Raw genomic sequence first — 22,754 nt, 5'->3', positions numbered from 1 at the left:
TTTTAGATGACGCTTATGATATTAGTGAGGATAGTCTGTCCTGATGTAGCAAACCATTAATCTAAAATGTAATAAGGCTTCATATTTCTGTAAAATAACAATCGAGTGTAGTTGCCCTGGGTTTGGCAGTGGTGGGGGCATGGGGGTTGGGGTACGTTCTGCCCTTTGTAATTATTTAGGAACCAAGCTGGCAAAAGTTCTGCCATCTTCCACTTGTGGTTTCCAGTGTCATTCTAGACTTGGCCATTGCCATTCTAGCTCATGAGAAAGGGAAAGGAAAGCCTGGAGAAGGATGCAAAGTCAATGTATAGACCAACCCTGGAAGTAATTCACAGCATGTCTTTATATTTCATTGGAAAGAACAGGTCTCATGGCTACCCTATTGCGGCGTAGGCTGGGGAAATGGTGTCATAGGGGAGGGGAAGAACTAAGTTTTGATGTATAGGGAGCATTCTGCCACCAGGCTTCCAGAGGCGCATGTACTTTTGTGTTCCCTAAAGAAAATAGGCCAAGTTGTAAAAGATTTTGACATTGGGATAGGTTTATTTAGAAGAAAATACCTATACAAATGTAATATTTAAATGCAGTTCTCCAAACAAGTAGTTTGAATGAAATATGTGTATTTTCAGGCTATTGCACATTATGAACAATCAGCTGATTATTACAAAGGAGAAGAATCCAACAGGCAAGTATTATTTTCCTTTTTATAATTAAATGAGTTTTGTTAAGTGTCATAAAAGACACTTTAGAGCTTCACTATACTTTATGAGTGTATTGGACTGTACCAAATGAAAGTATCTTATTTTTCTGTCAGTTTGTTACTTAACTTTGCTCTGGTTCTTCATTTCAGTTCAGCTAACAAGTGTCTGCTGAAGGTGGCAGCATATGCCGCCCAGCTTGAGCAGTACCAGAAAGCCATTGAGATCTATGAGCAGGTGAGGCCAATGTTGTCTCTGGTAGAAGTTACTCTTAAAAACTTTTTATTTAAATTTTCTTTTTATCGAGATGTAGTTCACACCTTATGTAATTCTTCCTTTTAAGGAGTACCGTGTCAATGGTATTTAGTACATTCACAAAGTTGTGTAATTGTCACCATTACCTAATTCCAAAACATTTTTATCATCCCAAAAAGAGGCCCCATTCTCCTCTCCTCCCAGTCCCTAGAAACCACCATCTATTGTCTGTCTGAAAGGATTTCCTTATTCTAGGCCTTTAATGTATATGGAGTCATACAATATGTGGCCTTTTGTGACTGGCTTCTTTCACACAGCATAATTTTTTCAAGGTCCATTTATATCGTAGCATGTATTGATACCTCATTTTCATAGCTGAGTAATATTCCAGTTTATTCAAAAAAGATTATCAATTGATGAACATTTAGGTTGTTTTCACTTTGGGGCTATCATGATTGTTGTGTTCAAGTTTTTGTGGGGGTATGTTTGCAGTTCTCTTGGTTATGTACATAGGATTTGGATTGCCAGTTCATGTGGCAAGTCCGTTTTTTAAATGCCAAATTGTTTTCTACAGTAGGCACACCATTATACCATCTCACCAGCAGTGTACAAGGGTTCCAGTTCTTCCACATCCTCACCAATATTTATTCTTTTTTTTTTTAATAATAATAACCACCTTAATGAGTGTGAAATAGTTTTTGATTTTCATTTCCTTAACGATTAGTGATGTTGAGTATCTTTTTATGTGCTTGTTGGCCATTCATATATCTTCCTTGGAGAAATGTCTATTCAGTTTCTTTACTCAGTTTTGAATTAGGTTGTTTGTTGTTTGGTATTGAGTTTCAGGAGTTCTTTATATATTCTGAATATTAATCCCTTATCAGATAAGTGATTTGCAAATATTTGCTCTCATTCTCTGGGTTGCCTTTTTACTATTATTAGTGTCCTTTGATGCACAAAGTTTTAAACCTCGATTAAGTCCAATTTTTCTGTTTCTTTTTTCTTTTCTTGCCAATGTTTTTCATGTGATATCTAAGAAATTGCCAAACCCAAGGTCATGAAGCTTTTCCCCTAAGAGTTTTATAGTTTTAGCTCTTAGGTTTAGGTCTTTGATCTATTTTGAGTTAATTTTTGTATATGGTGGTAGTTAAGGGTTCCTCTGCATTCTTTTAGCCTGTGGATTTCCAGTGTTCCCACCACTGTTTGTTGAATATACTGTTCTTTGCCATTGAATGGTCTTGGCACCCTGTTGAAAACTATTTGACCGATACGCAAAGATTTATTTCTCTCTTTCATTTTTCATTGACCTATATGTCTGTGTTTATGCCAGTATCACACAGTTTTATTACTTTAGCTTTGTAGTAAGTTTTGAAATTGAAAAGTGTGAGTACTCCAACTTTGTTCTTTTTCCAGACTGTTTTGGCTATTTGTGGTTCCTCGCATTTCCATATGAATTTTAAGATGAGTTTGTCAGTCTCTGCTAAGAAACCAGCTGGGATTTTGATGGGAATTGCACTGAATCTGTAGACCAATTTGGAAATCATTACCATCTTAACATTAAGTCTTATAGTCTGAACACAGGGTGCCTTTCCATTTATTTAGATTTTAATTTTGTCCAGCAATGTTTCATAGTTTTCAGCATGCAAGTTTTATACTTCTTTGGTTAAATACACTCCTAAGTATTTTATTCTCTTTGCTATTGTAAACAGAATTGTTTTCTTAATTTCTTTTTCAGATTGTTAACTGCTAGTTTTATATACTGTAGCCTTGCTGAACTTGGTTTCTGGATTCCTTAGTATTTTCTATGTACAAAATTAATCCTTTACTGTATAGTCATGGTATGTAATCCTTTTTGTAAGTTGCCAGAATTAGTTTACTCATATTTTGTTAAATATTTTGCATTTCTAGTCATAAGGTATATTGACCTTTAATTTTCTTTTCTTGTGATGTTTTTGTCTGGTTTTGGTAGCAAGATAATACTGGCCTCATAGAAAGAGTTGGGATGTCTCCAACTATAATTTTACATTTGTCTATCTCTCTTTTCACATCTCTCAGTCTTTGTTTCACATCTTTTGCAGTTCTGTTGTTTGCTACATACATATTTAGGATTGTTTTGTCTTCTTGGTGGGTTGACCCTTTTATCATTATATAATGTCACTCTCTAGTAATTTTCTTTGCTCCGAAGTCCATTTTATTTTATATTAATATAGCCTCTCCTGCTTTCATTTGATTAATGTTTATATATCGTTGTGCATCTTTTTTCTTTCAACCTGCCTGTATGTATCATAATTGAAGTGAGTTTCTTATGGCATATAGTTAGGTCATGCTTTTTAATTCACTTTTGCCAATCCATCTTTTAATGGCATATTTAGAGCACATTTATTGTAATTATTGATGTTTTAGGGCTTACGTTTGCCATTTTTTTGTTTTATGTTTATGCTATTTTTCATTGTTCTTTTTCCTGCCTTCTGGTGGGTGACTTTTATCAGTTCTAGTGAACTATAGAAATCTTACCTTACTGTCTTATCTCCTTAACCCTCCCTATTCAATATGTAATTATCTTAAATATTTTCTTTACATACTTTTAGAACCACATCAGTCAGTATTATAATTTTTGTTTCAACCATCAAACATAATTTAGAAAACTCAAAAAAAGAGCTCATTGTATTCACTCATATATTCTTGGCTGTGTTCTTCCTTCCTGATGTCCTTCTTTATTGTTTCCTTTCTATTTAGTGAATGTCCTTTTGCCATTCTTTTAGAAGTTTATGTAGATTGGCATGGATATCTTTGCCTTTATCCTGTTTGAGTTTCACTAAACTTGACTTTGTAGGTTTATGTTTCTTGCCAAATTTGGGGGGATTTTAGCCATTATTTATTCAAGTACATATTCAGCCCCTCTCTTTTTCTTCTCCCCTTCCAGAACTCTGAGGACCCCAGTGTTAGGTTTTATTTCATAGTCACATAGGTCCCTGATTTTTCAATCATATTTTTTCTTTTTTTCTCCAGCTTTATTGAAATATAATAGACAGTTGCTTATATTTACATTGTACAATTCAATGAGGTTTTTTCAATTATAGTTGAAATTCAATAATATATTAGTTTCAGTTGTACAGCATTGTGATTAGAGATCTATATAATTCACCAAGTGATCACTCCATGAAATCTAGTACCCCTCTTCCCCTTACATATTTATTACAACATTGTTGACTGTTTTCCATATCTCCATGACTATTTCATAACTATAAATTTGTGTTTCTTAATCTCTTCACCCTTTTTCACCATTCCCCAACCCCCTTCCTTTCTAGTAGCCCTCAAAATATTCTTTATATCTATGAGTGTTTCCATTTTTGTTATTATTTTATTCTTTATATTCTGCATGTACGTGAAATCATGTGGTATTTGTCTTTCTCTATCTGATTTACTTCATTTAGTGCAATACTCTCTAGGTCCATCAAGGCAATATCTTTTTCCATCCCCTTCCTTTTAGTCTCTGTGTGTTTTTTAATTTGAAGTGAGTCTCTTGTAGACAGCATATGTAGGGATCTTGTTTTCTTATCCAGTCAGTTACCTATCCTTTGGTTGGAGTACTTATTCTTTTCTATTTGGCGTAGTCATTGATAGATATGTAGTTATTATCATTTTTATTCATGATTTTGATACATGGTTTTTTCTTCTTAAAGACGTCCCTCCAACATTTTCTGTAATAGTGGCTTGGTGTTGATAAATTCCTTTAGCTTATTTTTGTCTGGGAAGCTCTTTATCTGTCCTTCGACTCTAAATATAGCTTTGCTGGGTTTCACTTTTTTTTTTTTTTTCCAGTTTCTCTTCTCTCTGTTGTTCAGACTGAATAACTTCTAATGTTCTATGTTCTAGCATCAGTTCGTTGATTCTTTCCTCCATCCATCCATTCTGTTGTTGAGTCCATCCACTTTTTATGTGGATTTTTGTATATTTCAGTTCTTAAATTTTCATTTGGCTCTTTTTTATGTCTTCTGGGATTTTTTGCTGTGAATTCCTTTTTCTTTGTTGATAATTTCAGTTTTTTACTTTCAAGTGTTTTTATATTGCTAATTGAAGCATTTTTATGAGGGCTCCTTCAAAATCTTTGTTAGATAATTCTAACATTTCTACCATCTCAGAGCTGCCATCTGTTAGTTGTCTTTTTTCATTTAGCTTGAGATCTTCCCCATTTTGGGTATGGCAAGTAAGTTTCGATTGAATGTTGAACATTTTCACATTACGTTATGACATTGGATCTTACTTAAACCTTCTCTGTCATCTAATTTTGTGACAGTGCTCTGGCCGAGTAAAGGGTATGTTGCCTCATTAATTCCAGGTGGAGGTAGAAGTTCAGACTCCCCACTTGGCCTTCATTGATGTCTGTGGGGAGGCCTTTATTCCATTCCAGCTCCTGCTCGCTCTCCACCAATGCTGTGCCAGAGTTGTCCTTGTTACCACCAGATGATGGTGAAAGTCTAAATCCCCCACTAGGCCTCTTCTGAAACCATACCTGCTGGGAGATGAGAACTGGTTCCTGCTTCAAAGAGGTGGAACCCCTGTGGTCTCCACTGCCTCAGTGGCAGGGGTAGAGGGTGGGTCCATTACTAACTGGCAGAGATGAAGGCTTAGCCCCCTCCTTGGCCTTCTCTGAAGCAAGCCACCTTGGCAGAAATGTTGAGTTCCTCTTTGCATACTTGAGAGAATGGATGTCTTGGTTTCCTCTTTGGCCTTTGATGATCTGAGTCAGGGTAGGGCCACAGTTTTCCAGTGGTGTTTGGCTAGAGTAGAACAGTTATTACTTGAACATTTTCTGTCTTGCTAGGCTGCCCTTCTGCTAGTCCTTTGGCTAGAGACAGCCAGCTTTTGTATTTTGATTTTTTTTGATTTGCTGCATCCACTAGCTTCTATAGGTTGCTGGCTTTTTGTATTCCAAGTCAGGGAGGTAGGAAAGAAAAAGAACTAGGTTGCCTAATATAAAAAGGCAAACCTTTTAAACCTGATTCATTTTCTGTGCTTAGGTTGGGGCAAACACCATGGATAATCCTCTGTTGAAGTACAGCGCAAAGGATTACTTCTTTAAAGCAGCTCTCTGTCACTTCATAGTCGATGAGTTAAATGCCAAGGTAAGGAGTCCTTCAGCACTAATTTTCTGATATATATTACCCATGAGAGCAGGCCTCACTCAGGCACCCTGTCGTTCTTGCTGTCACTTCGTTTGGGTGATATACTTTAATAGCAAGACTAAACTGAGTACATTGAAAATAATAATACTATGATGTGTGTTCCAGCTAGCTATAATTGTGTAACAACTGCCAAAGCTGTTCTCTTAAAGTTCCCTGGTAGCCATGTTTCCTGAAGTAGTTTTGCCTTAAATTAGGGGGCCAAGAGTGGGGACAGTAAAAGTAGAATAGCTTCCCTTTTTAAAAAAACTCAAATGGAATTGGAAAGAGGATCGGGGAGAAAGTGAAGAGTGAAGTGAAAGTGGTAAGACAAGAGACAGATACTTGGGTTGCCTTGTTGATGTCAATGTCTGGAGTTGGAAGAGCATAATTAAAGCCACTAAGAGGAAGAGCATTCTTCCCTCCATCCTTGAGCAATGGTCTAACCGGAATCTGGACAGTGTTAAGGAATATATTTAATGGATGAAAACAGATACCTGGTCTTTGAATTTTTAAGAATTTGATTTGGTTCATGATGTCTTCTCTACAGCAATCTAATTAAGAAAAATTATTTTAGAGATTTATTCTTAACTGAAATTGAAAATCAAAATAAATAAGATTCCTGTGTTGATTTTGATGTTCCATTTAATGACATATTTTATAGATGAATCTTACTGAACTTAATAGAATGTTTGACATTTTGTTTCCTGGTTTAATGAGTCAGACATTAACAAGTGTTTTTTTCTCTTTCAGCTTGCTCTTGAGAAATATGAGGAAATGTTTCCAGCATTTACTGATTCAAGAGAATGTAAATTATTGAAAGTAAGTAATATTAGAAATTTGAAGATAAAAGCCTTTGTTGTCAGGTAGGATTAGATATAAAGTGAAGTTTTAATTCTTTGAGGTCTACTGAAGAACTTTAGTACTTTCCTGCTTTTGTGTAATAGGCCTCAAATGCCACTAAGAGTCAGAGCATAGTATTGAGTTCTGAAGCAGGCAATTCAGAAATGTTAGTACAAAACTGGATCCATGACGGGATAATTTTTTACTTGTATTTGAATATTTCTCCAATTTTGTAAAGTATTTAGCAATATCAGTTAATTTGATACTAAGGATATTTCTGTATTTAAAGTGTCTTTATTCATAGATGGAACTTTTTAGCCTACCAGACTAATTTTTTTATGTTACTAGAAACTTCTAGAAGCTCATGAAGAACAGAACAGTGAAGCTTACACTGAAGCAGTAAGTTATGTCTTTGTGATGTAGTATATTCGTTGAAGGCTTACATTACAGGAACTTATTTTTCTTTTCATTGTGGAAATGCTGAACATTTATTTGAACATTCTTCCAGTATATCAAAGTTATATTTTCCAAAGGTCATGTTTTATATATCTTACAAACCTATACAATTAGACAGTTCTATCAGCCATGGTGAATTTAGCTGTCAGGCAAATTCAAGAGAGAAAATCACATACTGTTACAATTTGTTATTTGAATGTTTTCTTTTGAAAATAATCTGCTTCGTATATAAGTGTAAAGTGAAATCAGTTAAATGCAATTTAAAATATAAAAACAAAGCAGTGGAAGATTTTTTTCTTTATATTCATCATTCTTCTGTTTTCCCATCTTATGCTTAGAATCAAGCAAATTTCTCAGTATCCTCTGTTAATATATTCATCATGGCTTTGAAGCAATAGTGGTATGGAATGTTTTCCTGTTTCACTTTTGCTACAAAACCCATTTTCATCCTAACGAAATGTCGTTCTTTGGTAATATGTTAGAATGAGTTAAAGGAATTCTGCTTCCACACACCCTGCCTCTGCAACTACTTTTTTCATGTTCAATGAATATTGGAATAGTATTAATTTTTCATGTTCCCTTCTAATTTTTATACAAGGCTTACTTTCCTTTGCCACATTAACTGTGGTCTTCTTCCAATTATAAAGTTATTAGGAGTTTTTGTCGTCACATGAACATACAGAGCAATATAAAAGGCATAGAGACTTGTCAATAGCTCCATCAAAATAGGTACAGGATAATGAAAAATGAAAATTTTTAATGAAGAAAGTTATGAACTGGAATGAATAGTTTTAAATTAAGAAAGTTGATGGATTGTCACTGTATATATTTAAACAACTTGGGGTACCATTGTTTTATGTTTCAATTGTCTTTACATGGACTAATTCCTCTACCTCTTCCCTTAAACTAGGTGAAGGAATTTGACTCAATATCTCGCCTGGATCAGTGGCTTACTACCATGTTGCTGCGTATCAAAAAGTCCATCCAAGGGGATGGAGAGGGAGACGGAGACCTAAAATGAAACATTTATAAGTCTTTGTGGCATGCAGCTAATTCCTCTTTAGTTTTGTCTTAAGGCCAAGTGATCTTTATGGGATGCCTATTTAATGGCTTAATTTTGTTGCACATGAGCAAAATGATGTGTGTGTTGTTTAGGCTTGCTGTGTTTGTGTCACTGTTAAGCAGGTGGATGAGAAGCTCCTGTGCATATTTTGGATGTGACGGGCAATTTTCATGCTTGTCAGAGTCCCCAGAGTTTTTTGAAAACTACTTCAGAGTTTTATTCCATTTATTTGATATTTGCAGAGCCCATGTTTAATTTTGCCACATATTTTTATGTTCTTTTTCTTAGATTTGAATACCCATCCTAATTGTTCTAATCAGTGTTTTGCATATTCTCTGGAAATATGTATCTGAAAGTATTCTCTAAATATATGTGTTTAGTTTAGGGTGGTATCATTAGGAATGAGTTTATGACTTTCCTTATTGAAAAATTTTTGTTATCTTGTGATTCTTTTGATGGTTCTGGTGACCAGTTTTTTTTTTGCTTTTGATATTGTTCCGTATGCTAACACGCATGTGAAAACTTCATTGTGAAAAAAGGGAGCTTCCTGGCAGTGCTTGCTTATGTATATAGATGAACGTAAAAGTGGGTTTGACTGCTTTGTACTTACTTACACATATAAGATCTATAAGAAACGGATTTTTTTTTCTTGGACATAGTTTTCACTTTTAGTTGGGGTGAAAATTCCTTTCTTTATATTCACAGTTTTAACTGGTACATCCCTTTTTTTTACTTTCATGTTTATGCACCTTCCCACATTGAGATGGTACCCTCTATGCTCCAGTCATGTAAATCCTCTTCAGGGCTGAAAGATCTAAATTATTTATTGAACATAATGGGTCAGGTAGGGTAAATATGGTAGAGGTTTTTACTGTATGCCTCCGACTAGCAAAGAGTTCCAACTAGCTTCCGAGAGAGGGGCCTTTCCTCTTAGCTGATGGAATTGTTTTAGCTTGTGTGTTTGAATTCTATTCTTTTATTTTGGTTTACATAACATGTGCTCTATTGATTTATGAACTTGACCTTTATCCATTATATTATATGCTGACATTGTACTTTAGACATGGTCTTATTTCTTGAATCTCCTGTATGCATATTTTTAGGCTTAAATGATTTATGTTTGATTTGCATTTGTTGCCAGACATAGCTTGTGTTTCATTCTAAATTGTGCTGCTGTCATTAATGACAAGTGATGAATTTTCCCATGTTATGTATGATAGTAACTTAAATTGAAAAGGTGTTTTCATTTTTGGATGCCCTTCACCTGGGTTCGGTGACTTTGGTTGGGCAGAAGTAGAGTGTGCATGCCCAGACCAAGGGCTCAGCAAGGAGGAAGGTTTGGGGATGGTGACTAGGTCAGTCTGAGAAAGTAGCAAGAAAGGAAGCTGAAAAAGGCCAGCTGAGGCCTCATTGTGCTTTCTCATTGTGGCTATGAGGATTCCCTGGCTGTAGTTTGGCGTAATGTGTGGAAAGTGGACTGATGGAGAGGAAGGTTAGTGGTGTCACAGTGTTGGTTGAGGGTAGAAGGAATGGACCAGAAGACATGGACACTCTAGTGTTGGGCCTTGGAATCTGATGAGAATTTCTTTCTTCTTTAAAAGGTCAGAGGTTCTTAAAAGAAAGCTGGCTATCACTTACAGTACAATTTGGGATGGAGCCCATTTGATACTTTTATTTCCTGTTGGAGTCTCTTATGCAAATATTACAGAAAGAAAAGTGGGTTTTTGTTGCTTTACCTAATCTATTCCACAACCAGCCAAATGCACTTTCATGAAAAGTTTTTCCCAAATGCACTTTTGTGAAAGTGAGGCATAGGAAGTGATTTTGTAGCCAGTGTCCTCTAGCCATAAGTCTGTCCCTTCTGGAGAGCATTTAAATCCTAGCCAGTCTGCATGCTTCTTTCATCACTAGGCTAGAAAGTTTGTTTCTTCTGGTTAAAAGAATCTGTTGGTCTGACCACATAAAAACCAAATGATTTCTTTTAAGGCAATTCCGTTTAGCTTTTCTCATTATCCCCTAAGAAACCCCTGTCTGAAAAAGAGTTATGATTTTTAAAAATAGTATTGACAATATTTTATGTCCATCAGAGACTTACTTGTTTATATTGAAATAACACTGTGTTAAGAATGTTATTATTTCACACAAAAGAGTAAAAATAACTGTAATGGCTAGAACAGATCTACTAGAATATAAAAAGAAAATGAGAGGGAAAATGTTCCATTAGCAGGATCCAAACTTACTTCCTTGAAATGTCCCATCAGCAAACATAGGGTAGAACCATGACTCGGAAGGCTAAGCTAGGTTCTCAGGATTTATAGAATGTTATTTATGAACAAAATTTAGTGACTGTTTATGTTAATTATTGTATTTTAACAAATCTGGGGTTAGTTCATAGTCAAAGTCAGTTAAAATTTCTTACAGGAAAGCTTTGCTTTTTGTGGCAACATTTTTATAGCTTGTGTGAGTTCCTTTTTTATTTGAAAATGGTATTTTTGCAGTCATGATCATGTGTGATGGTGTCACTGTAACCAAAGTGTGTGCATTTATTGTTTCCTCTGATACTGTGTATTTAGAATATCCAAATGCAAACCTTTATGGCTTTGGAGGGTTTGGCACAACAGCATGTTACCCACCACCTATGATGCGTGCACAGGTTCCTGCCTGTGAAGTTCTGAGTCAGTCACTATGGTGTTCTCCTTTCTAACGCTCTCAGGCAGAGGATTGTATTATGAAAACTAACCATGTGATGATAAATCTACCTTAGCAGAAAAGAGTATGTTTTATGTGAGCCTGTTCAGTAAATAAAGTGGAAATTATGAGTAATATTTTGATGGGTCTTCCCAGCTAAATTTACACAGATCAAGAGTAGCTTCCTTTTCTTGAAGTTGTTCCTATTAAGGCAATGGGCATTAATATTCTCTAGGCTCTTTGAACATCCATCCAAGCATGAGTTTGACTGTTAAAATCACTATTACTTGGTGGAAATTCAGGGCACTATAATGGTTTTGCAAGCTGAGGGTTTATGAAAGAACCCTGGTTATACTCTGTTGATGCAGTCCACTAAGTTTGCACCATGATTCTGCAAGCCTCACATTTTCATCACTTCCTTCTGCCTTGTTAAGGAATGTTGCTTGCATCCTTTAGGCTACAGTCACTTGCAAAGTTGAGGAAAGATTGGTTCCGAGAAGACTGTTAGGTATTTGGTGGGTGGGGTAGGGTGAGAAACCCTGAAGCCACTCAACTCTCTTGGCAGTGTGAGCATTTAACTTTGCAGATGTCTGTACAGGGTTGGCATGTGCCCCTGGTGAGGGTCAAGCCCAATGCCCACTGAGGCTACAAGTTCTATGGAGGAAGAAGGTGTCATGTATGGTAGTGCAGGCTGGCTCATCCTGTCAGAGAACAGTGTTCAGGTCTGTGAGCACATTCACAACTTAAAGATAACTCAAAGCAAAATTTTGAAAAATGAACAGTAGAACAGGCCATCCCAACCTAGGAATTCTGGAAAGTTCTTGATCATTCAAGGTTAATTACCTCAGAATGATCATTTCCTAACAGAAAGAAGCCACTATGGTGTCTTAAAAACTTGGTTTTGCCAGCCTTGGTTAAGAGTCCCTGTACAGATTGGCAAAGGTAAGTGGGTGGTTTCTGGGGCTTGGCCTGAGTGACGTGCTAGGTGGCCCTCTGACCCGTATTTGTAGCCTTAGTCACATCTGCCCTCATTCTAGGTACATATGAACAAATGGCCCTTCACATGAGTATTCTCACCCCCACTGAAATAATATTCACTTCAGATTTCACACTGTCAGGTTTAAAGGGACAAGTACTCATTTGGTCTCAAAAAATCCCTGTGTGACACTGACAAGGTATAAAATTTAATAGGTTAGAATTAAGTTATAACTCATACTCAAATTTGTTGGTTTGGATTATCATCTATAGCAAAACCCCATTTCTGTTAAAATCACTTTTATTAGTCTTTCCACACCACATGGCCTTTTTTTTTTTTTTCTTCAAACTATGAAACAAAGGTTTTAGTAAAACCAAAGACAGCGCTCCTTGGTGTTCAGGTTGAGACTATTTCCCACAAAATGATTGGAAGGCACTAAATTACCTCCTCAATCACCTTTGTTGATACTCTAGAAGAAGCAGTGCCAGCAACAAACGGTACTTCTAATCATGGATTTAGGACTGTCATAGTGAGAGGGTAGCCTTGATTTCACTCTGGGAGTACTGGGATTGAGATAGGGGGAGATATCCCACAAAACCCTTCTATAGGGTTTTCAAATTTCTGTTCTCAGGGACAGCCTTACTTCTCAGGAAGTAGAGAAATAGATATATTAGAGAAGTCTGTGTGATGCAAATTTTAACATGACATTGAAGAAACCAGTCCACTTACTCCACAGCACCAGCTACACAGGTTACTTCTACATAAGCAGAGGTCCCTTTCGTATCACCAGGCCTTTCACACTTCTGAAGAATACATGTGCATTCCATACAGTTATATCAAAATAGAATAATCCTAGCACTGTAGACCTTGATTTTAAACTTCATTATCCATGAAATTAAGGAAATTATACTTGTTTCAATGTAAATTTTAATAGAAATAAACTTAGACTTGTAAAACTTTTACAAAGCAAACATTTATTAACAGATTAAACGATTTTTTGTAGAATTTCTAAAGAAACAAATTCAAGACAAAAATTCTTCCAGTAACAAAATAATCTATTTAAATTCCTTCTCATTAAGATGACTTTACTCCATGACACAGTAAATCAGCTGTCAAGTTCATTCTCTAACCAAGAATAAAATGGTGTGTGACAGTCACTATTTTTTTTTTGTCCTGTAAACACAACTAGGATATGTTTTAACTGAATTTGAAGTAGTTCAATATTGCTGTCTTCAAGAGCAGGTGTGAAACATGTTAACAGCACCTAAAACATCTTATAGTGGCTTTAGTATGTAACATGTTAAAAACTAAAATAAGCACTTACAAAGAAAGTCTTTCCCTCTTTAGTTTCTGATATAATGTAGCTATGTCTTCATCTTGGAACTTACGGATAAAGTACCTTTTTCTTAGAAAATGAAAGTGTTCACAGTAAGTTCAATAAATTAAGATGTAGGAAAAACTGGTGAACAAAATAATTCTTCAAGGTTCTTTTTAAATTAATATGTTAAGGGTTACATGTGAGTCAAAGCATTCCATAAGCACACAACATACAAAAGCCACTGAAACCAAGAATCAGGCTTAGCAAATACAGCAGAATTATCTTTTCATTCATTGCAAATTCATTCTGAGTACTATTTCCAGCATGAGACAGCCAAAGGTGCATTTAAGACAAAAGTTACTGGTTCTTCACAATCTACTTTTAAGGCATAATCAACAATGAGTGTGCCAAGGTTTTTGGTCCCTTCCATATTCTCAAATGCTCCCAAGAAAACAAATATGCAGCAATTACCTGTTTCTAGCTCTTGATGTAAAAATGAGAAAGTTTGGGTTTCTAAGTTACAGAAATTAAGTTAGAAAAACCAGGCAAAAATACTAATACTGTGCTCTAAGATATGTCACGATCACCTCATTGCTACTTGTGAATGACTACACAATGTTTGAAGTGTTCTTAAGCCTCTTGCTTAATTTTTCACACTTTTGCAAAAAAATACTGTACTGTTTGCTGCTAAAATCTTTGGTAGGACAGCTTTTACCTTATCAGATTTTTAGGAATGAAAACTAAACAGCCACATTTCATTTAGAAAGCTATTTTATGACAAATTTCATAGCTGCATATGTGCTTGTGAGTAGATGTTATACTAAGCTATTATGCAAGTGTTTGTCAATGTTTTTTTAGTTGGGGGGTGGGGCAGTGGAGGGTGATGCAGTAATTCATTTCTTCAGTCCCATTCAAGGGTCCCTGGAGCAAATCTGATTTGCTTCAATTGACAGGGAAGAAACAGCTGAAAATACACGGCCCCAGTTTTATTTCAGCTCAGCAGAAAAATACCTTAAAGGTACCAGAGAAATAAACCCACATGGAAGTATAAGGCAAGCTAAAAGACCTGGGAGACCATTGACAGCAATTTCACAAGCTGGATCAATGCTGTATACTCTACTATCAAAGTAAACAGTTGTCCAAACTTCATAAACATCAAGATAATCAAGCATTAGAATGATTAATGCATAAGGCAGCCTATACCAGAATTAAGTGAGGTTATGTTAATTGCCTTGTTTTGTTGATAAAGTGTAGCTAAGGTCATGCAGATCAGGAGTTTTAAGGGAAAGCTTTAAAAATGCTTTTGATAAAAACGTGCAAGTTATCAGAAATTTAGAAAAATCTGCAGAAGCCATTCTTGCCCACCTCTTTGCTTGCATTATCTTGCATACAGCTAACAAAAGACACAGGATGGGACCTGCTTGGCAAATGACTTGAAGCTCTTATTCCATGCTGGCCAAAGAATGAAGTTGTGTGGGCATCGAGTCTGTCTGTGGAGTCAGCTCGCTAAGCTCACTGATGGTGGTAGCCAGCAAAGCATCCTGGGACACTATAGAATTATCTGACTTGCAGGCTGTGTCTGCAGAACTGTTCTCATGAACAGTAGGTACGCTGCCTTGGACTGTGGCCAGGTTGTGAAAATGGCCATTTTCTGCAAAAGACAGCAATTTTTCTGAAAGTTTAGATGGTGCATATTCTTCATCAGGCTGTTCAGTCTTGTGTCCTTCATCATTCTTGGGTGAGCCATCTACAATAACAAGGAAAGACTTCCATGGAGTATTCTTATCATGTATCTACAAATCAAACACAAAACAAAAGTAACTGAATGTGTCTTTGAACAAATATCTGTAAATTTTCCAATTTTTGCTACTTATTAATAAGTACATCTTTTAAAACAATAGTCTCTCTTCAACTTAAGTTTCTACTGTAGCAACTCCTTTCACTAATTGTCAAGCATCTATTACCACTGTTGCTATGAATGTTTATCAGAGATTGGTTCTCCACTTCCTTCACACTGAATGTGCTCACTGCATAGAAAACCCAAAGAAATACCTGTTATTTGTCTTCTATAACCACCTTATGGAATGACAGGCATTTCTGACTGTCTAGGGTTATGCATACGTAGGGACCAGCAATTTGTCATTCTTAAGCCATACTGTTGCTTACTGAGGTATGCCGCCGGAGAGTGGACTTGTCAGTAAATGTCCGTCCACACGCATTACACATGAACGGCTTCTCTCCCGTGTGGATCCGATGGTGGCGCTGGAGAGCGTTCAGCTGGGTGAACTGCTTGCCACACTGGTCACAACAATAGGGGCGTTCTCCTGAGACAAGAGAAGAAAACTGGTTGATCTCTTTAGCCTGCTGTATTTAATTCCGAATACAGTCTGGAATGATGCTATTTGTAAACCACTGGAAAGTGTCACCATAAGGAGGTTTTTGCTGGGAATGAGTCAAGGGTCAACTGATAGGTACAAATCTACTACCTCTATACAGGTTTTCCTGATCTAAGTGTTCCCATGAAACCCTTTATAAGCCAAAATGGCATGAAGTGAAGAGTGTCCCCACTACTTTCTGAAAGTTCATGTTATGCTTTTTTCAGGTAGTGAAGACAGGTACTCATGTAGGTATCTCGTAAAAGTGAACTGGCTTAACATGAATTTTTGGAAAGCAGGAATACATTAATACCAAGAGCTTATGGCTTACACCAGAAAAAAAGGCCAAAATCTATACCTGCAGCTGGCATTATATCTACAGAAATTTCACCTATTTTCCACAGTAATGGAATATAAAATTCCAAGTACAACTGAATTTGCATCAATGTGTATATATATTAATATGTATAGATAATCCCTAATGCTAATCTGAAAATGATAAAATGTTCACACATCCATACCTATTTAGAAAGTTTCTCAGAGCCAGAAACTAGAAACTCAAAATTTTTTTTAATGCTATTAAGACATACAAAGTTTGGCTAACGGTTTTTCTTAAAGCTAAAATCCAAATTTTCTAATAAGTCAAAAACCTTTGGGATATTTTTCTTGCCACACTGAACTCCTTTCTCTGGTAACATGCCAGCCATACCTGTATGGACTTTAATATGCTGGTAAAGTGAATTCCGCTGGGCAAAAGTCCTAAAACAAACTTCACATTTAAAGGGTTTGGATCCAGTATGGATTCTATTGTGATGTTTTAAATACTCCTTAGAAGCAAAACTCTTGCCACATGTTTCACACATAAAAGGTCTTTCACCTACATAAAAAGATGAAACAAAAAGTTAGAAATGATACAGGCACTAGAACACACAAAGAGTGGGTCCACACTCTAAAACTCATCCATACGAACTCAAAAGCACCTTGGCGAGTAGCATATTACATTTTCTAGTTAACTATCATAAAACATCTATTCATGTAAGATGCTTGCTACTTGCTGAAAGTTGGTGTTAAATATGCTTGGAAATCCCAAGAAAGGTTCTGCTAGACTAGAATAAAGAGATCATTCAGCCAGTTCACATTTTGGAAATTCCTGTCATTCCAAACAAAGTAATTGTACAACTTGTTTGGAGAAATTGTTATTTTTTTCTTTCTAAGAAGCACTCTGTGGATCTTTAGCAGGAAAAAAGTCCCTTTTGAAAGGAGTTTACATTGGCTATATGTGCATAACTATTCTAAAGTGGCAGCTCCCGCAATTTGGATTGGATTACAGGACAAGAAAAAAATCTTTAAATAACACCATCACATTGTGTAGTTTGAACCTTTTAATTTCACAAATCAAGACTCATCTGATTATTAGCTGTACCTCTGATTTCACAAATACCAAAATTAAAATACTAGCTTTAACAAAATCTGAATAGATTAATATTTCATCAAATGACTGATTCTAACTTACTCCTTTAGTGTGACCTGATTTCACTTAAACCCCCTAGCATCCATTAGACACCAATTCTGTTCATTTTACAGTCTAGTAATTCACATCATTAAATGTGAACTTGAGGATCATATGACTGTACTTAGAAGCAAAAATTTAAAAGTACAAGCAAATAAGAAGGAACTGGCTTAGCATAACTACAGTATACAAATTCTGTATACCTGTCATAAATAACAGGGTTTTCTGTCACTGTTGTATCAGAATAAAGCTAACTTAAATTTTCTTTCTCATATAATATCACAACAATTTTGGAAAACAGAAATGAGATAATTCTACCACCTTAATACATCATATGACAATTTATTTTCTAGTCTTCTGTGCAGGTGTTCAGTATAGTTGGGATTATCTGTAAGTTTAATTGTGCATTTTCAAGTCAACATCCAAGAACAGGTGTTTCTCATAACGTTCAAGAGCCCTCATCCCAAATGGCCAGGGAGTAAGCCAAGAGAGGGTGTTTACCGAATGACTATTGTTAGACAATCAGGTTTTCTTGTGGGTTGTTAGAAATAGCAAGAAGAAGGAAAATAGCACATAGCTTTTCCCATATTCTGAATAATTTCTTTAGGACAGATTCCTGAAAATGGAATTTGGGGATAAAACAATAGGAACTGTTTCATACCTTTTCATACATAAGGCCCACATGCCAGTTCCTACTCTCTAGCGTGTAAGAGGCTATCACCCCAAGCACATCGGTACTAGAAGCAGTGGGAAGATTTTATTCATTTCTGCTCACCTTCTACATGGGAAAGGTAAATCATGGCTTAACCTGCACCACTTTGGTAGATATCAACTTCTAAACTAATAAATTGCAGTTTCCTTTCACAGCTAGGAAAGACATTGAATCACAACAGCAGGAGTATTTACCTGTGTGACACCTTTTATGATAAATCAGCATGTGGTTCTGAGTGAATCTTGCACCACATTCATCACAGACAAAAGGTTTTTCCCCTGTATGAATTCTGAAAGTACAACATTCAGATGATAACTTAGGATGTATTTCAAACCTCGCTTTGCAATACAATTTCCACTCTAGGCTACAAAGATAATTTATTCCATGAGACTTAATGAGAATGACTGGAGGTGAAGAGGTCCATAATCTCCATCCTCAAATCTGTGTCTGCACAAGGCCAAAAGACTAATACATTTCCCCATTAAGACTCAATGTCCACCCACACTTGCCACAGGGTTTATGCTGTATGGCCTGTGTAGCCAGAGACCACACTTACATATTTTTTAAAACACTAAACAGCACTGTGTAATATCTGTAAAGTTTCCTTATTCAGACTAATCAACCACAAAACACCTTAGGAACTATTATTGATTAAGAGCCACATGAAAAATTTTACTATCATTTCCTAATATGTATGACATAACCAGTCTAGAAAGAACTGCTCTCAAAATGCTGAAGAAACCTGGTTTCTGAAAATGCATAAAAGGCATAAGCATTTTAATTTCACAACTAGTATGAAGTAGATGCCAACAGTGATTTACTGAGCACTTTCTAAGCCAAGTTTTCAAACTTGTTATATAGGGTAAAAAGATGAATATCATGCTACCACCCCAAAGACTGGTCCAAGTTTGAGTGCAGATGTAGAATATGGTAGAAAACTGCTTGTCTGGATTTGAAGTATAAATACTGAGCACCGTAAGGAAACATTTAAAAACAATGTCACTCATCTACAGAAAACACTGTCCATGCTAATGCTAGAGTACAGACTAACCAATGGCACAATTTCCAAGCCCAGAAAATGAAAAGATGACCAGAGAAGTGTCCTAAAGCCCTAAATGACATCTCACTGAGGTCTTTAATGAGACTGTGGGACTTAGATGGTAACAGGCCCAAGTTCTAAACAAAGTCAGGAAAGGAAAAATAAAGGTAATAAGCTTCAGGTGTGGCAGGAAGTGTATGCCCAAAAGCTGCTCTGGAAGTAGGAGAGAGACCTGACCTGCAGTACACCTCAGATGAGACCTGCGGGGCCTGGCATGTTCAGCAGCCCTCTGCCGCCCTGGTTCTGTATCCAGGCTTCCGTGCTGCAACTGTGGACAGCAGGAGCTGGGAGGTCCTCATTGGACTGAGGCCTGTAGGAACACTAAAGGATTTGTGTAGTGTAGAATAAAACCATCTCATAGCATCTCTACCCAGAAAGAATTCAAGATGTCTCAAAATAGCTCCCCAACTTTTAGAACAAGTTATGAAGTGAAATCTCTAGAGAGGTAGCTACACTAGTCCAAATCCTAGAACTACCTCAATTTCTGATATGCATTTCAAGAAAATTAATAAGCTACATCCTTGAAAAAATATTTTCAGAGGGTCTCTGCTGTTTCCCACACCAGTAAGCTGGAGACAAGTGCACATACCTCATGTGGGTCTTCAGTGCCGAAGGCTGTGAGAACTTGGCTTCACACTCGGTGCAGCCGTAGGGCTTATGGCCTGTGTGTGTCCGCTCGTGGAGCCGCAGGGCTGTCTTGGAGCTCAGGCCCTTGCCGCACTGCTGGCACTGGTGCCGCTCACCACCCCCTTCATGGACCTGTACCACATGCCGCTTGACATCCTTCTTCCTCTTGAATTTCTTCCCACAAAGCTCACATGGGAAGTGGCGCTCGCTGCTGTGCACGTGGCGCTGGTGGCTCTTCAAGTTGCAACGGTTGGCGAAGGTCTGTCCACAGGTGTCACAGCGGTGAACCACCTCAGTGGCCACTCCGTGGTGGTGCCTGATGTGCTTTAGGAAGCTCTTCTCGTACAGAAAGGCCTTTTCACAGGTAGTGCACTTAAAGTTGCTCTTTCTCTTCTCCCCTTCCTCGTCCTCTTCATCCTCGTCCTCTCCCAGCCCTGACTTCTGCAGCACCTCCTCCACCTCCACCTCAGCACTGCAATCCTCATTTTTTGTCACTGGCTCCATCTCTGTTCCCACAGTGTCCCGGCTGGGATCCTGGAGACACCTGTAGTCTCCCGCATCATCCTCAGCACTTTTCTGCTGCTCTCGGAGTCTTCTTGTGTATTTCTTTTTAGGAATTTCCACAAATACCTTTCTGCCAGCCAGCCTTCCACTAGCTCTTCTGATTTTAGGGTAGGGAGCCTTAACTACATCTTTCTTTTTATCTGATTTCTCCTTGGACTTCCTTGGGGGCATACTTGGCAATGTGCCATTGCTGATTCTCCGTACTGGGGGCTCTGAGGAGCCCCTAAGGCCGTTGGTGAGAGGACTATCCACAGCTGTACTTGCCCTAGCATCATAAGCAACACCTACTGGAGAATCATTGCTCCCTTCTGCCTCCTGAGACTCAGAGAAATTTTGCAACTCCAAAAGTACTGACTCTAACATCTGTTTCTTTAATTGAAAACAAGTTTCCGATAAGTCCAAACATTTTAGCTTTTCAGCCATTTCCAGCATTCGCTGTACCCGATCTTCTTCCACCTGTACCTTTGCAGTATAGACAAACTCAAGAAATGAAGCAAAGTCAACAACTTGCACTTCATTTAAGTAGACATTAGTCCTAGTACCATCCATAGTCTTCTCATTAAGGAACATTTCCTTAAAAAACTTGCTGGTGGCTGCCAGCACTGCCTTATGGGCCATAAATTCTTCACGAACACCCTGGTATTCCACACTGACAGTCACATCACACAAGTGACCCAGAAGGCGTAGCTGATGCATTTCATGCAAAAGGTTAACTGGTGAGGATTTAGATTCCAGCAGAACTGCACCACTTTCCATGTTTCTTCTTTCCAAAAGCTTTGAAAACAAAAGAATTATTTTGTGCATGAGCAACTAATGAAGTGAAAGACTTAAAAAGTATGAAGATTATTGATTAACAACCTAAACCTAACTTTTCTCACGTAAAGATTCAAATCACACCTCACTTATTAGCTGTTTTCTGAAGTCCTGATGTACCTTAATTAGAAAATATTTGCATGAAAAATAGCATTACTAAGATTTTCCCCAAGGATAAACATAAATGATTAAAATTATGATTAATGAAATACATTAAAGCAGTAATTTATTTATCTAGGTCATTTTCTAATACGCTTATAGATACAGAGCCAAAACTATAATAATTTATGGCCGTTAATGTCTAGTTTTTGATCCAGAAACAAAACAATTAAAACACATGGCTACCACTATCTGGAAGCAAACCTTAGAGAATCACGTCTGCCTTTGAAAACCAAATAATAAATGACTACTTACCATAGAAAAAACTTCATGGAAAAGTAGCTCAAAATACATGGCCATTTCCAACACCCCTAAATACCTCATAATTTGAATTACTGTTAATCTACTGAAGTAATGCAAGTTCAACGCTTTTAAAACCTGTGTTACCCTGAGCAAGTAACTTCTATGAACCTTAGTTTGCTCCTTTGTAGAAGGCTGGAAGGCGGTTGTGAGGCTTCAGTGACTACAAATATGACAAAGGCTTACAGCCATACCTGAGACTTGTTAGCTAGTTGTTATCAGCTTCTCATTAACTGGGTGCTGTTATTAACTCATTTCACAGATGAGAAAGGAACAAACAAAGTAACTGTAAGTGGTTGAGTTAGGACTTGAACCTGGGCACGATGGGCTCTGGACTCACAATCGAAAATGCTCAGCACCTCTTATTTCAGCCTTGCCAAAGGCAAAGAGTTGCTTTTGCTCCCTAGATCTGCCCATAGCTGTGGCCACTGCAGATTTCACCCTCACCCCACCTTGAGGTCTCCTCTCCTTGTTTTCCATGGTACCCCGTACCAGCATTTCTTCTGCTTTGCTGGCTCTCCTCTCACCTCAGACTCCCTGAATATGTACTTTCTCCTAAGATTCGACTCGGAGCTTCTACTCTTGAATCTCCCTTCCTCTTCCTAAATCTCCACCCATCCATCCAAAGTGCCCACCTTCCTTACAACATCCTTTAGCCAGATCTTAGATGTCACCTCAGACTCAACTGTCTAGAGAACTTTCTTCATCTTCCTTGAAAACTAGTCTCACCTCTCCCCACTTCTCCAGTCCCCATCCATGATACCCAAGGCTAGAACTGGCTCGCTACAACCACCACCCCCCAACGTGAGAAACGACTGCCCTTTGAGAATTAACTGTAAAAACGACATCTACAAGGCCTGAGCAGTGTCACCTGAAGGAGACTCCACAGTAAACTGAAAATACTGACCAAACCTAAGTCAAGGCTACGGGGGTGTGGAGGAGCACCGGAACACTAGTCCATGGACTGTCACTGATTCCAGCCCCAGCCTTGGGAGAAATGGCTGAAGATGGCTCTCTTAGCCTGATTCCATACTCGCAAGCGGCCCTGCACTTCCCCAAACTTCTGCTGACCCGGCCCTTGGGCAGGCGTTAGTAACTTTGGAGTCAATAATGTGGTTTCTGAACACGATTTCCCA

General features: G+C 37.5%; 2 protein-coding genes across 4 annotated transcripts in view; one reads left to right on the top strand and one right to left on the bottom strand.

The window, feature by feature from the left end:
- NAPB (NSF attachment protein beta) overlaps positions 1 to 11,303 on the top strand; it is a 37,663-nt gene extending 26,360 nt beyond the window's left edge. For both annotated transcript variants that reach the window (XM_015588997.2, XM_006911450.3), the window contains 6 exons: positions 630 to 685; positions 851 to 935; positions 5,975 to 6,079; positions 6,869 to 6,937; positions 7,307 to 7,357; positions 8,325 to 11,303. In XM_015588997.2, the coding sequence (XP_015444483.1) occupies positions 630 to 685; positions 851 to 935; positions 5,975 to 6,079; positions 6,869 to 6,937; positions 7,307 to 7,357; positions 8,325 to 8,435 (477 nt within the window). In that variant the 3' untranslated portion in view covers positions 8,436 to 11,303. The remainder of the gene's footprint in view (positions 1 to 629; positions 686 to 850; positions 936 to 5,974; positions 6,080 to 6,868; positions 6,938 to 7,306; positions 7,358 to 8,324) is intronic.
- A 1,748-nt stretch (positions 11,304 to 13,051) lies between these two features.
- GZF1 (GDNF inducible zinc finger protein 1) overlaps positions 13,052 to 22,754 on the bottom strand; it is a 10,255-nt gene continuing 552 nt past the window's right edge. Inside the window, exons 2-6 of one of the 2 annotated variants that reach the window (XM_015589019.2) lie at positions 19,745 to 21,120; positions 18,251 to 18,345; positions 16,544 to 16,711; positions 15,626 to 15,783; positions 13,052 to 15,206 (exon numbers count right to left, since the gene is read on the bottom strand). In XM_015589019.2, coding sequence (XP_015444505.1) covers positions 15,009 to 15,206; positions 15,626 to 15,783; positions 16,544 to 16,711; positions 18,251 to 18,345; positions 19,745 to 21,102 — 1,977 coding nt within the window. In that variant the 5' untranslated portion in view covers positions 21,103 to 21,120 and the 3' untranslated portion in view covers positions 13,052 to 15,008. Of the gene's footprint in view, positions 15,253 to 15,625; positions 15,784 to 16,543; positions 16,712 to 18,250; positions 18,346 to 19,744; positions 21,121 to 22,754 lie in introns of both variants that reach the window. The other variant, XM_006911448.3, reaches the window with a different exon arrangement.

Source organism: Pteropus alecto, unplaced genomic scaffold, assembly GCF_000325575.1.
Source record: "Pteropus alecto unplaced genomic scaffold, ASM32557v1 scaffold124, whole genome shotgun sequence".
Classification (NCBI taxonomy): Eukaryota; Metazoa; Chordata; class Mammalia; order Chiroptera; family Pteropodidae; genus Pteropus; species Pteropus alecto.
This window is presented reverse-complemented; position numbering and strand designations above follow the sequence as displayed.